The sequence below is a fragment of the Stenella coeruleoalba genome, assembly GCF_951394435.1.
Source record: "Stenella coeruleoalba genome assembly, chromosome: 3".
Classification (NCBI taxonomy): Eukaryota; Metazoa; Chordata; class Mammalia; order Artiodactyla; family Delphinidae; genus Stenella; species Stenella coeruleoalba.
This window is the reverse complement of record NC_137148.1, coordinates 51,631,752-51,644,124: the sequence shown is the minus strand read 5'-3', so window position 1 is coordinate 51,644,124 and position 12,373 is coordinate 51,631,752. Positions and strand designations below refer to the sequence as shown.

Genomic DNA, 12,373 nt, shown 5'->3' with positions numbered 1-12,373 from the left:
TAATTGGCCAATGACTTTATTCAATTTTGATACATTTAAAAGAAACTGAAAGTAGCTTAATTGTGTGGAGATATTTTGGGCATTGATATCAGACAACTGATTCAAATCCAGATTTAGTTAGGATTGAAGCAAATTGCTAAGTCTTTCTGAACCTAAGTTTCTCATGATTTCTAAGATAAGAAGATTGTCATGATGATTAAATGAGATACAAAGATGCCTAGCACAGTAATTAACAGTATACCCTGAAAAAATGTTAGTTTCTTTCTTTTTTTTCCTGCCTACAACATTGCTGCTAAGAGGTTATTTAGTGTATGCTGGAGTATCTCCAGTGATGGGAAATTTCAGTTTTATCTTATGATTGTTCAGGTCTGACTTTTGGAAGATTTTCTGTACATTGAACTGAAATCTGCATAGCCCCCAGCTTTTTTAAACCTTTTATCCCCAGTTTTATTGAGAAATAATTGACATAGATCACTGTATAAGTTTATGGTGTACAGCATGATGGTTTGATCAACCATGGTCTAGGATCTAGCAGTTTAGAGAAAGAAGGGTATTTCTGAAAGTATGAAATTGTTCTCAGATTCTTTCAGGAAGTGTACCTCTTTCTCGGTAAGAAATAAAATTTTCTTGTTTTTTGTCTTCCAAGAGAATATTTTTTATCTTGGGATTCTTGATTGGGGTATCAAAATCTTTCTGCGGTACGCGGGTCTCTCACTGTTGTGGCCTCTCCCGTTGTGGAGCACAGGCTCGGGACGTGCAGGCTCAGCAGGCATAGCTCACGGGCCTAGCCGCTTTGTGGCATGTGGGATCTTCCCGGACCGGGGCACGAACCCGTGTCCCCTGCATCGGCAGGCAGACTCTCAGCCACTGCGCCACCAGGGAAGCCCCTCAAAATCTTTCTTAACCAAGTTAAAATTCTAGATGAGAGATCTATTTGAAAACTCTTCAGAGTCTTCTCCCAGACTAGCTTAACATCTTGAGAGTGTTTCCCATCCTTAGATTTCTAGTCCCATACTTTAAACAGCAATCTGAGAGAACTTAATGCCCTAGCAGAATTCAAATCCCCGAGAGCCCACTAACATAATAAAATCTTTTAAAAGCAAGAATCAAACTTTCAAAATGTGTCATTCCCTAAAGGATAAGAGGGCTTTATCAGAGGACTGTATTGTGAATCTTGAGATTAAAGTTTTGGAAAGAGTATCTTGAGCACTTGCCATTTTGGGTAGAGATTTTCAAGGCATTTTTGGAAAATAGAGTTTCTATAACTTGACTAAATAGTGTGTTTTCCTAATAGGTTCTATGAATATTGTCCTTTTCAATGATAGAATTTTCATTGCATAGTTCTGTCTAAAGAAACTTTAGGCTTCTTTTACTTCTGTCTAAAGTAATCATAAAATATCAAGAGGATGGTCCAGGATTATGGATAATTTTGTTAGCAATTTCCTAATACATTGTCCTAGCAATGCGTCTCTGTTTTTGTGAACATATTTCTCTTTGAATATGAATATTTTTGATACATGGGATAATATTTTAAGAGCTTAAAATGGTAATCCTACTGCTTTTAAAATAAACTAAGAGAATATATTTAGGAACATATAGTAAGAAACCATCTCCTATAGAAAAGGAAGAATAAAGTAGTATAAATAACATTCTCTTTAAACAGAAACTGAAGCTTTGAAAGAAAGAATTTGTAATACCTTGGACTGTAAGAACAGGAAAGTTTTATCTTTATATTATGATCCACAGCACATGTTTTTCTTTTCTGATGATTTAACTTTATTCTAGCTCAGTAGTTCTCCACATGGAATTTAAAGCAGATGAATAAATTAGATATGATATATAAATTTTGAAAAGTATTTTAAAAGTCTAATATAAATTTTATGTCTCTTTCTCTGCCTGGTGGAGTGGAGCACCCTAAAGAGGGGCCCAAATAGATTCTTTCCTTTTGCTATACTCTGTGAGGCATCTCCATTTGTAGTAATGGTTAACCAGTGAATTCAGTGTTACCGCTGTATTTCTGAATTGTGTTTATGTGACATAAATTCTTTTTTAAAATTTTTAATTAAGATATAATTGACAAATAACATAATGTTAGTTTCAGTTTACAACATAATTATTCAATATTTGTATATATTGCAAAATGATCACAACAATAAATCTAGTTAATACCTATCACAATACACACTTACAGACTTTTTTCTTGTGATGTGTGGCATAAGTTCTTACAATTATGTTTTGAGAATAAAAGGGCAGTTGGGGAATAATAGCAATAGAATTGAATGTTATATATAAATGTGTCTTTACATTCAAGATCAATATATTTTGCGCTTCCCTGGTGGCGCAGTGGTTGAGAGTCCGCCTGCCAATGCAGGGGACACGGGTTTATGCCCTGGTCCAGGAAGATCCCACATGCTGTGGAGTGGCTGGGTCCGTGAGCCATAGCTGCTGAGCCTGTGCATCCGGAGCCTGTGCTCTGCAGCAGGAGAGGCCACAGCAGTGAGAGGCCCGCGTACCGCAAAAAAAAAAAAAGATTAATATATTTTTATTGCAAATATGTATTTTTTACTTAATGGTTCCAGTTTAAATTAAAAACCTTTAATATCAGTAATGATGCTAGTCGACAATCATATATAACAATAAACTGAAAAATTTGAGTATTTTCTTCAAAGCAATCTGTGTTTTGGCTGCTCAAAGACTTTACTTTGGGATATGTTGGACAGCTTATTTTAAAATCTGATAGATTAATATAAGTGTGAACAAAATGAGGTATTTTATATTGCCAACATTACAATAAGTGTAATTCTCCCATGGTGAGGTGGGATAATGAGAAATCATAATAAAGAAGACAAAACAGTGCCAAATAACATCTGAAATATATCAGTTATGGAAATGGCACATAAATAGCAGCATTTGTTCAAAACCAAATTTCCCTTTCATGAAAGTGGGCTACATTGATGAACTAAAAATAACATTGCTAGATTGTTCTTTAGGCATTTATGAATTTTATAAATCACTTCCTGTCCATTCCCGTAGTGTCTCTCTTTCTCTCTTTTTAAAAAATACACTTTATTTGAATATTTCAGTAGGACTAGGAAATCACCTACTTGGCCACTCTATTAGTAATTGGAAAGTTTGTGCTATTGTATATTTTGGGGAGTAATAAACATATATTTCCTTTCTACATATTCATTCTTTCTCACTACTCTTCTCTATTAATGAAATTTCTGCACATTATTTTAAAAAGATTCTAATCAGTATTAAAAACTAAGATATACTTTATCCACTGAAATAAGAATCATAAAGACAAATATTAAAATGATTTTGTGAAATGAGTAACCTACCTTCCAGAAGGACCACCTCCAAAATCCTCATCTATGATGCTTCAACAACAGCAAGAGACAAGTAATGCTTAGTATTGCTTATATACTATGGGTATTTTTATAAAAGAGTGGACATGATTTTAGTCTCTACTTCTGATCAACTTGCTTTTGCCTTCTTTCCTAGGAAGTGTGTAGAGAGCTCTGGTGTCTCAGCAAAAGCAACCGCTGTGTCACCAACAGTATTCCCGCAGCTGAGGGAACACTCTGTCAAACTGGGAATATTGAAAAGGGGGTAAGCTCAAATGATTCATTAGCTATTTAACATGTAGACTAAACTGATAAATTTCTGGTGTTGATATTCAACCACTAGGGAATAATGCATACTAATTAAAATGTGCTTGAGAAAATAATAAATTCCTAGCCTAATGAATTATCTTGATATCTGCAAATATGCATTGTTTAGGAAAGTATAGTGAGCATTTTCTGGGTCAGTTTCACCTTTCTATATGTATACGTTTGAGTTATATTTGCACAAAAACGTTCAACAACAATCTTATTTAATAGAGTCTGTTTAGTCATATGTCTGTTTTTTTTCCGACAGTATCCAAGAAAATTATGTGATCCTAAAGTAGATTTTATAACTATGGTCTAATGAGTCACTTTTAAATTGCAATGTGAGAGAAAGATCTAGTAGTAGAAGAATAGTTAATTTATTGAGCATAGAAATTGTTGCTAAATAATTTTCAGTTTCATCAGCCTAGTTTTCAAAAACTATAATTATTAAGAAATGTTCAAACAGATAAGAATATTTTAGCCTATTCCTGAAATTCTTTAGGAATTGCTATATATGTGGATTCTAAAATTTATTACTATGGCCTGAATTTACAACAATAACGACACTGTCATCTGTTCTCAGTTCTGACTTCTTCCATGTTAGTTGGGCTAGTTTCAAAAAAGATTACACTGAATTTCAGCTTGCAATCTGACGTTTAAATAAAAAGAATGAAAGCTTTTGGGCAGCTGTCACAGTTTATTAATCCTTGCTGACGGCTTCATTCGGGACCCATGACCTAGTGCCATGTTGATGGCTTTTCCATGCTGAGTTTGGAAATGTTGGTAAATTATGCTAAATGTATGAATTGATAGGGTCATTTTTTAAAGATTAAGGATCTTTTTTTGAAACTTTTATAAGTAGCCAATAAAAATACAGAGACCTTCACACACTACCAAGAATTCTTTGCTTTTTGTCATAGATGTAATAGAAAATATTAGGAACTGCATTCTTGAAACAACAATCTGGGTTTATTTTGGAACCAACAATTCTTGTCAACGACAAGTAGCAATTTTTTTTTTTTTTACAAGTAGCAATTTACATCAATCTGTACTTCGAAGAAATACACAACTATAAGGGGAAAGTCACAGTGAGAATCTGGTTCTTTATTTGCCACTGATTGATTATTATTATTGTGATCTATACCAATCAGCCACTGTTTCTATTTGCCTGTAATAATACTATTACTAGGCCTGATGGATCTTTTTATTTTACTTTATTGTTTAACCCAAAGCACAAAGAACTCATTCTTTTAAACCTCAGAGCTCTCCTGAAAGCATTGTATAAACTATATAATCACTCTAAATAGATAAACAACAAGTAGTGGCTATCTGAGAACACAGAACTCAACTCAATCATCTTTATGGTAAACACGTATTTAATATCTTAACATTTGTGCTTAATAGCAGGGCTCTGGAATGTCATATCTTACAGCTTATGTGCATATATTTGACAGAGATGACATTTACATGCCAATTACAATTTTGAAGGCTACTTAGAAAATGCTCAAAATAATATCAAAGCTGACAGTATTGAATTTAAATTTAGATAAGCGAATAGAAGGGAAATGTAATTACTTCTAAGCATAAATAAGAATAAGCACAGACAAGAAAACGTGAAGAAAATGGGGCAGAAATGTATTTGATTTCTAAAGATTCACTTTCTTAATCTAGGCTAATGGTTGTCAACTTTTTGATCCTTAAACCGTTTATTCAAATGCATTCTACATAATCCTGAGATATACATTTGAAAAAAATGGAAAAGCTCGGGTTAAAAGAACCCCTTGGCTGCCTCCTTACCCTGTCCTTAGAATCTTGTCAGCTTCCAGCATATCTTGGCACAGCATCTTGGGCTCCATGAAAATCTATTTAAGAACTTGGAAGCGTAGCAAAGTTTGTATACCAAGAGGTCATTAATATTCACAACATTAGAGTGTAGTTTCGTAAAGGCGATACATTGGATTTCATCATCTCAAATTAATTTACGAAACAAATCTTAGCCATTCTTCCAGAGGCATGGAAGGTCTGTAGACAGATTCAGGATAGGACTAGGAGGTTTTTAAATGAATGAATGAATGAAAATAACAAATACACATGCAGACTCCTAGAAAGAAAAAGGACAGAGTACTAGGAGAAGACACTCAAAATATCCCTATCATTAACTTTGAATTTATAAAAAGGCTTTCAAAGAACTAGATCAACTTACATTTTTAAGGGAAAAAGAATATAAAGAACTATTCATGTGAGCTGAGCACTTCATTATTTTTAACTTATTTTTTAACTAACTGCATATGCCGTGTTATCTATTCATGAATTTTCATTGTTGCTGCTTTTTTCCTTAAGAGAGAAGCATGTTTACTATTGACAAATGCGGATTTTCCTCTTAAGGCTATACCTATTTGGATCTTAAACAAGAGCCCAGAATTTTGACTCAAACCAAAACAGTCATGCAAACACTTAATGACAAAATTAAAGTGAAATTTTCTGTTGGTCTGGTCAACTTTGTGTGGCTAGTCTGTGTTCTTGCCATCTATAAATAGTTGACATTATCAGTAATAATGATGATAATATAACGAATAGTTTTATTTTTTATTAAATTTATTTATTTTATTTATTTATTTTTGGCTGCGTTGGGTCTTCGTTGCTGCGCACAGGCTTTCTCTAGTTGAGGCAAGTGGGAGATACTCTTCATTGCGGTGCGCGGACTTCTCATTGCAGTGGCTTCTCTTGTTGCGGAGCATGGGCTCTAGGCACGTGGGATTCAGTAGTTGTGGTGCACAGGCTCAGTAGTTGTGGCTTGTGGGCTCTAGAGCAGCAGGCTCAGTAGTTGTGGCACATGGGCTTAGTTGCTCCGTGGAATGTAGGATCTTCCTGGACCAGGGCTCGGACCCGTGTCCCCTGCATTGACAGGCAGACTCTTAACCACTGCGCCACCAGGGAAGTCCGATGATAATGAATAGTTTTATACTTACACTATGCCGGGCACATATTTGTTCTGTTTACTACTGACAAAAATCCTATAAGATGGGTACTGTTTTAACTCCATTTTACAGATGAAGAAAGTGAGACTTGAAAGCCTAGGATTACATAGCAATTTAATAGTAGAGCTGAGATTCCAGCCTGGGTCTTTCTGATTCCAAAGAGGAAAACTTTACCCCCTCTATACTGCCTCTGATTATACTTTACTTTCAGGTGGGAAATTGTGTAGAATAAAAAGCAGATTTTCATTGTCACAGGAATAGTGAGTCACTGAGCCTGAGATGAGTTAACAATATGTTTTACCCTTTATTACTAAGTGTATTTTTCATTTGTTTACCTGTAACAGTTTGTTACCTCTGGAATCACGATAAAAAAGGCACCCAGACAGAACGTTGAGCTAAGAATATATGATAGTGTTAAAATTGGCAAAATAATGAATCTCCACTTTAAAATGAGAGAAAATCTATTTTTACATATTTCATAGAGATATTGTGAGGATGGAATGAGATAATATCTCAGTGAGCTTTTTGTTGCCTTCCTCAGAGGGATGGTGTTAATTTATATTACTAGAGCATCATCATTACTTTTCATTATTATGTGCCAGCCTTAGATGATGGTGGGCAGAAAATTCTTTGCCAGACTGTCTTAACTGGCAGTAATGAGCATAACAGACTATAAGCATGAATTTGTGTGTCTCAGAAGCATGAATGGTATATCCACGACCTCTGATCTTAACTCTGAATTTCAAAACTACTCTCATCAGAAGGAACAAGAAAGAACCTACATCCTGTCTAGCCAGCAGGATAAAACCAAAGCTGCTCATAGCTTTTTGAATAAATCTTTTTTTAAAAGGTTGGGGGGAGGGGAGAAATATGGCTCAAGTGATAGCATAGACATATCCAGAGGACTGGATCCACAATGATCTCGTCAAACTCTGGCTGCAAAAGATATGGGATCTTTGCCCGGGGGCGCAGTTCCACAAATGTTCCATGTAAGTATGGGAACTGTTCCATGCACATTTAGCAGATGGAGTAAGAAATATGGCCAAAAAATTAAAAACTGATCTTTGCGTGAGTCCTGGGGGGTCTGACATCGCTATTACAGCCATTGGATGTTTGCCTGAATAAGCCATTCAAGGACTGAATAAGAACCATATGGTCTGAATGGATGTGCTCAGGGACAGTAGCATTAACCAAAGGAGGAAATTTGATGAGCCCAGACAGTGTGCTGGTACTGTGTGTCCATGGGTCACGCTTCTACAAATCAATCAATATAACTTTCAGCCAAAAGAACTTTTCTTAGACATGGCATCAACAATAGCCCTTTGGACAGAAATCGGAGGGATGCCATATTTGATGAAATGGTAAACAAAGATCTACGCTATAAAAACTCTGATAGCAGTGTTGGCATTATTACTGAACGGGATATTAAGGATAATCAAAACCCAGTCCACGCTCTGATGGTGACCACAAAGAAGGTTTCAAATACTTGGTTTATTGCCAAGAGATTGATTTAATGATTCTATAAGCCCCAATTAGAGACATAACCCAGCATTTGGGCTTACATATACATGACATTGATTCCTAATATTTTTGCATGGGAAACACGGGGCTGGATTAGAATAGGATTATTACATGCCCTTCTAAAGCACTGGATATATAATAGGACATTTGCAGCCTTAGATCTTAATTCATTTAAAGTAGAATGTAAAATGTTTTGACTGAGTCCCAAACTATAAACACAAGAAGTGAAGAAAGAATGACTCTTCCAGTTGCTCTAGAAATTTAAATAGTATGGGATGACAAGTTCTGATTTAGAATTTCGGCTGAAATAAACTTTAGCATTCCCGCACCTGCAGAGCAGAAAGATAAGGCTTTTAATAGCACTGTGCTCCAACTCTCAGCTTTTCTGATTTAGGAAGAATGTTCTATATTGAATCACCAATATCACTTCCTTTAAAATCTTAGGATTTCCTTAGAGGTATCTTATTCCAGATGCTGCCTAGACCCAGTGCTGGCTGTGGTACAAGATCTACCATAATCACATCCTAAAATATATCTAGTTTTAAAAAATTATTTAAAAATACTGTATATATACTCATTTTGAAATTTTCCTTTGTAGAATTCTGACAAATTTTCAAAGTTAGATTTTTTGATTTATAATATATCTTGCTTAAGACAATTCCCTGATGGAGATCATGAAATTCAGTGGCCTAACAGAAAGAGATGTTGTTTAATGATTAATAAGTGTTTCTTAAGAAAATAAGTGTTTCACTAGAATATATCATCTTTCTAGATAGTTTTAAAGACATATTTCTTTTATTTAAAAGGAATGTGAAAAGCAAGAATGGGCAATATGAATTTTTATTTTTGAATGCGATAGTTTCACTTCTTTCACCTTTCTGAATCTGGTTAAACACACCTGAATTAGCAAAAAGAAAGCCAGATTTATCCAATTTATCTGGATCATTTAGGCTATAGTAATATGACTGATATTTAGAATAGTCCAAAATCACTAGATTGGATATAACCCTTGGGAATAAAGATTAAAAACTAGTTTCCATCTGAATATTGAACTCTTCTAGTTTAAGACATGAAGTAAAATTCTATGCCTATGGAAATAGAGCTTTTACAGTTTGGCACCTTTAGATTTAAAAAAAAGGGTAAAAATAGAAAATACAAAACTCAAAATTCTCACCTTTAATGTGCTTGTAGGATTTTATACTTGAATCTACTTTATTTGGTGTAATCCAATTATATTAATTATGACTTACATTAAAATCTTAGTATATATTGGTTAATATAGTCATCTAGAAAATTAGCTCAAATAACTGGATTCACCTGAAGTTCCCTATAGGTTTCTAAAAAAACTTATTAAGTTAAATAAGTTTCTTCTCTTAAAATCATATACTACATCAAGATACTTAATACTACCAGAAGGAGAAGTAGCAAAAATTCCAAGGAGATCCTTTCCTATAAACACAAGGTGAGGGGAAAGCACAAAAGAACATTTTGCTAGAGAGCAAAATTAAACAAGTTGTTTGATAGATTTTTAACTTGAGGGTATGTCTGTATAGAACTAATTTCTGTAGTCATCCTAATCCAAATCATATTATAATCAAAAACTAAAGTTAGTCCCCATTTTGTAGTCAGGGAAACTAAAGAAAAGAAACAAATGACTTGCTCTGGACCAAAGAAAGATATTGCTAGAATGAGAACTCAAGTTTGTAACACAGGATACCCACAGACTGAAGTCATCCCCACACAGACTGAGTTGTTAATTAGTTGTTAAACTAGACACTAGTCTCTTGTCAGCTGCTAAATGACTGATACTTATTATTATGAATTCTTCATTCTTTATCCATTAATCTATGTTATTTAACTTTCTGATATAATTGTCTATTATAACTCTATGGAATAGATATAATCAATAGCATAAATTTATGCAGTAAAAGGTTTTAGCAAACCACTTATAGAATACTACTGCTCTGTAGATATTAACTAATGGTAAGAACTGAGCAACATTTTACAAACTGAATATTTGTATTTATCTTTTACCTTCAGAATAAGTTTTAAAAGGAAAACAAGAGAATTTATGTGAGTTCTTTCCCTGTGCTACATTTTGTGTGCATCTAGGACACATGTAAAACAATATTATTAAATACTTTAGAATCTACATCTTTCAGTGTTTTTGTGACCTTCACAATTTTGTCTCCTGAAAAATGCAAAAACTGAGAGTTTTTTCCTCTACTAATTATAAGAATACTCAAGGAGGTATGAAATAACATGTGGTTGTATACTTGCAGCTAAGTGGGTTTTTTAAAAAATCTCTAGTGTTATTTTGTATTTTAGGTAGTAAAAACAGTTCAGTAAAATATACTAATGTATTCTTTAATGTCTTCAAATATGTAATCCTGCACATCCAATTGATTTTTTTTCCACTTGTTTTTTGTGTGTATTTGGACAGCTAATCCTTTTCTGCCAGTAAGTGACCTTGGGCAAGTCAACCTCCTTCAGGTTCTGCTTTCCTCATGTGAAAAAATGAAGTGCTTAGACCACATGAATTCTAAAGCCTCTTTGAGCTTTAAGTACAGCTCTGTGATTATGTAAAATAAATGTAAAATCAAATTTTATTGTTATTTGAAATCAGTAATGCTAAGTTTCCAACTTGAAGAAAATAGGCAAATTTTAAGATTTGGAATTTTTTAGTTTTAAGTGTCATTAATTGAAACCACAGGAAAAGACAGTAATTGCTGGTAAATACTACATTGCTCAGTTACTCTCATAGGTGCAGGCATAAATATTCTTACACATAGCTACTTGTAATAACAAAAATGTAAAACTGGAGATTATTTGGTCCACTGTTGTGACTTTTATATAGATGAAAATCTAACGCAATTGGTATATCATTATGCACATGGTTGGTCTTCAAGATCAGTTAGGTAAATCATAAGCTGGCAGCTGGAACATTCTCCCTCTCACATGTACATTATTAGCAGCCCTGCTCCCAGAGTTGGTACTATATTATCAGTTCAGCCAACTACCTCTGCTTCATCATTTTGGACAGATGATTTTCTTTTTCTTCATGGTAATTTTTGTTGCCCAAAACTTGTAATCTTTTTTAATGTCCTACTTTAATATTTATTAGATTTAGGGTCAGAATGTTTGGTCTTATAGCCAACCAAATTTTGACTTCCTCTTGCCTAATTGCTTAGCACTTTTCTTAAGAAGTCCTTTATGTTGTTACAACTACTATAATATTCTCTGAGTGCCAACTACCAGGGAAGCAAAGATGAATATGACTATCTTTACCCTCCAGTATCTCCAGTTCCTTCCTGAAATGTAGTAACCAAAACAGGACACAGGATTCTATAATTTAATGTATTCATTCATTCAATAAAGTTTTGTTGCATACCCACTACATTCTAGGCACTGTTCTAGACATTCAACATTTCCAATTAGAACATTCTGTGATGATAGAAATGTTCTGTATCTGCTCTGTCCAACATCATAGCCGCTAGGCCACATGTGGCTATGGGAGCCCTAGAAATGTAGCTAGTGGGTCTAAGGAACTGACTTTTTAATTTTAATTAATTTAAATTTGAACAGCCACATTTGGCTCTCAAGGCTTTTACATACTAAGGAGAGGAGACAATAAAAATAATAAGGAAGTAATCTGAGAAATAAATAGGGTGATTTAAAGTAGGTGTAAGAGGGGGCTAAAACAGGAGGATGTAATCTCTATACATCCTGGAGTAGGGGGAGGGGAGGGTGGAAGGGATAGTGAAGTACAACCACTTCAGAATAAGAGTGATCAAGGAAAGACCTCTCTGATTGAGTGACACCTGACCTGAGACCAAACGATGAGAAGACAATATAAGGAATCTGAAGATTATTCCCAGGAGGACCAGCAAATGCAAATGCCCTGAGGAGAGAACAGGTTTAGTGTATGGAGGAAAAGAAGTAAGGCCAGTGTGTCTGGAACATTCTGTACCAGAAAGAGAATAAGGCTGGAGAAGGAGGCAGAGGCTAGGTCACAAAGGCCACCGTTGACCAGAGTTAAGGGAAGGAGGAAACCACCACAGTCTTTTAAGCCAAAGAGTGACATAATGCCATAATATGTTTTTAAAAGAGCTCTCTGATAGCTCGCTGGAGAATAGGTTGATTATACATAGAAGAAAGTGAGGCAGGGGGACCAGATAACAAGCTGATCTATTTGCTAGTTTGGTCTAGAGTGGTAGTAGT

The 12,373-nt window shown here is 34.6% G+C and overlaps 1 protein-coding gene across 1 annotated transcript in view; it reads left to right on the top strand.

Annotated features, from left to right (window-relative positions):
- ADAMTS6 (ADAM metallopeptidase with thrombospondin type 1 motif 6) overlaps positions 1 to 12,373 on the top strand; it is a 276,006-nt gene that overhangs the window by 173,082 nt on the left and 90,551 nt on the right. The window contains exon 12 of the mRNA XM_079916157.1: positions 3,505 to 3,612. Within this exon, the coding sequence (XP_079772283.1) occupies positions 3,505 to 3,612 (108 nt within the window). The remainder of the gene's footprint in view (positions 1 to 3,504; positions 3,613 to 12,373) is intronic.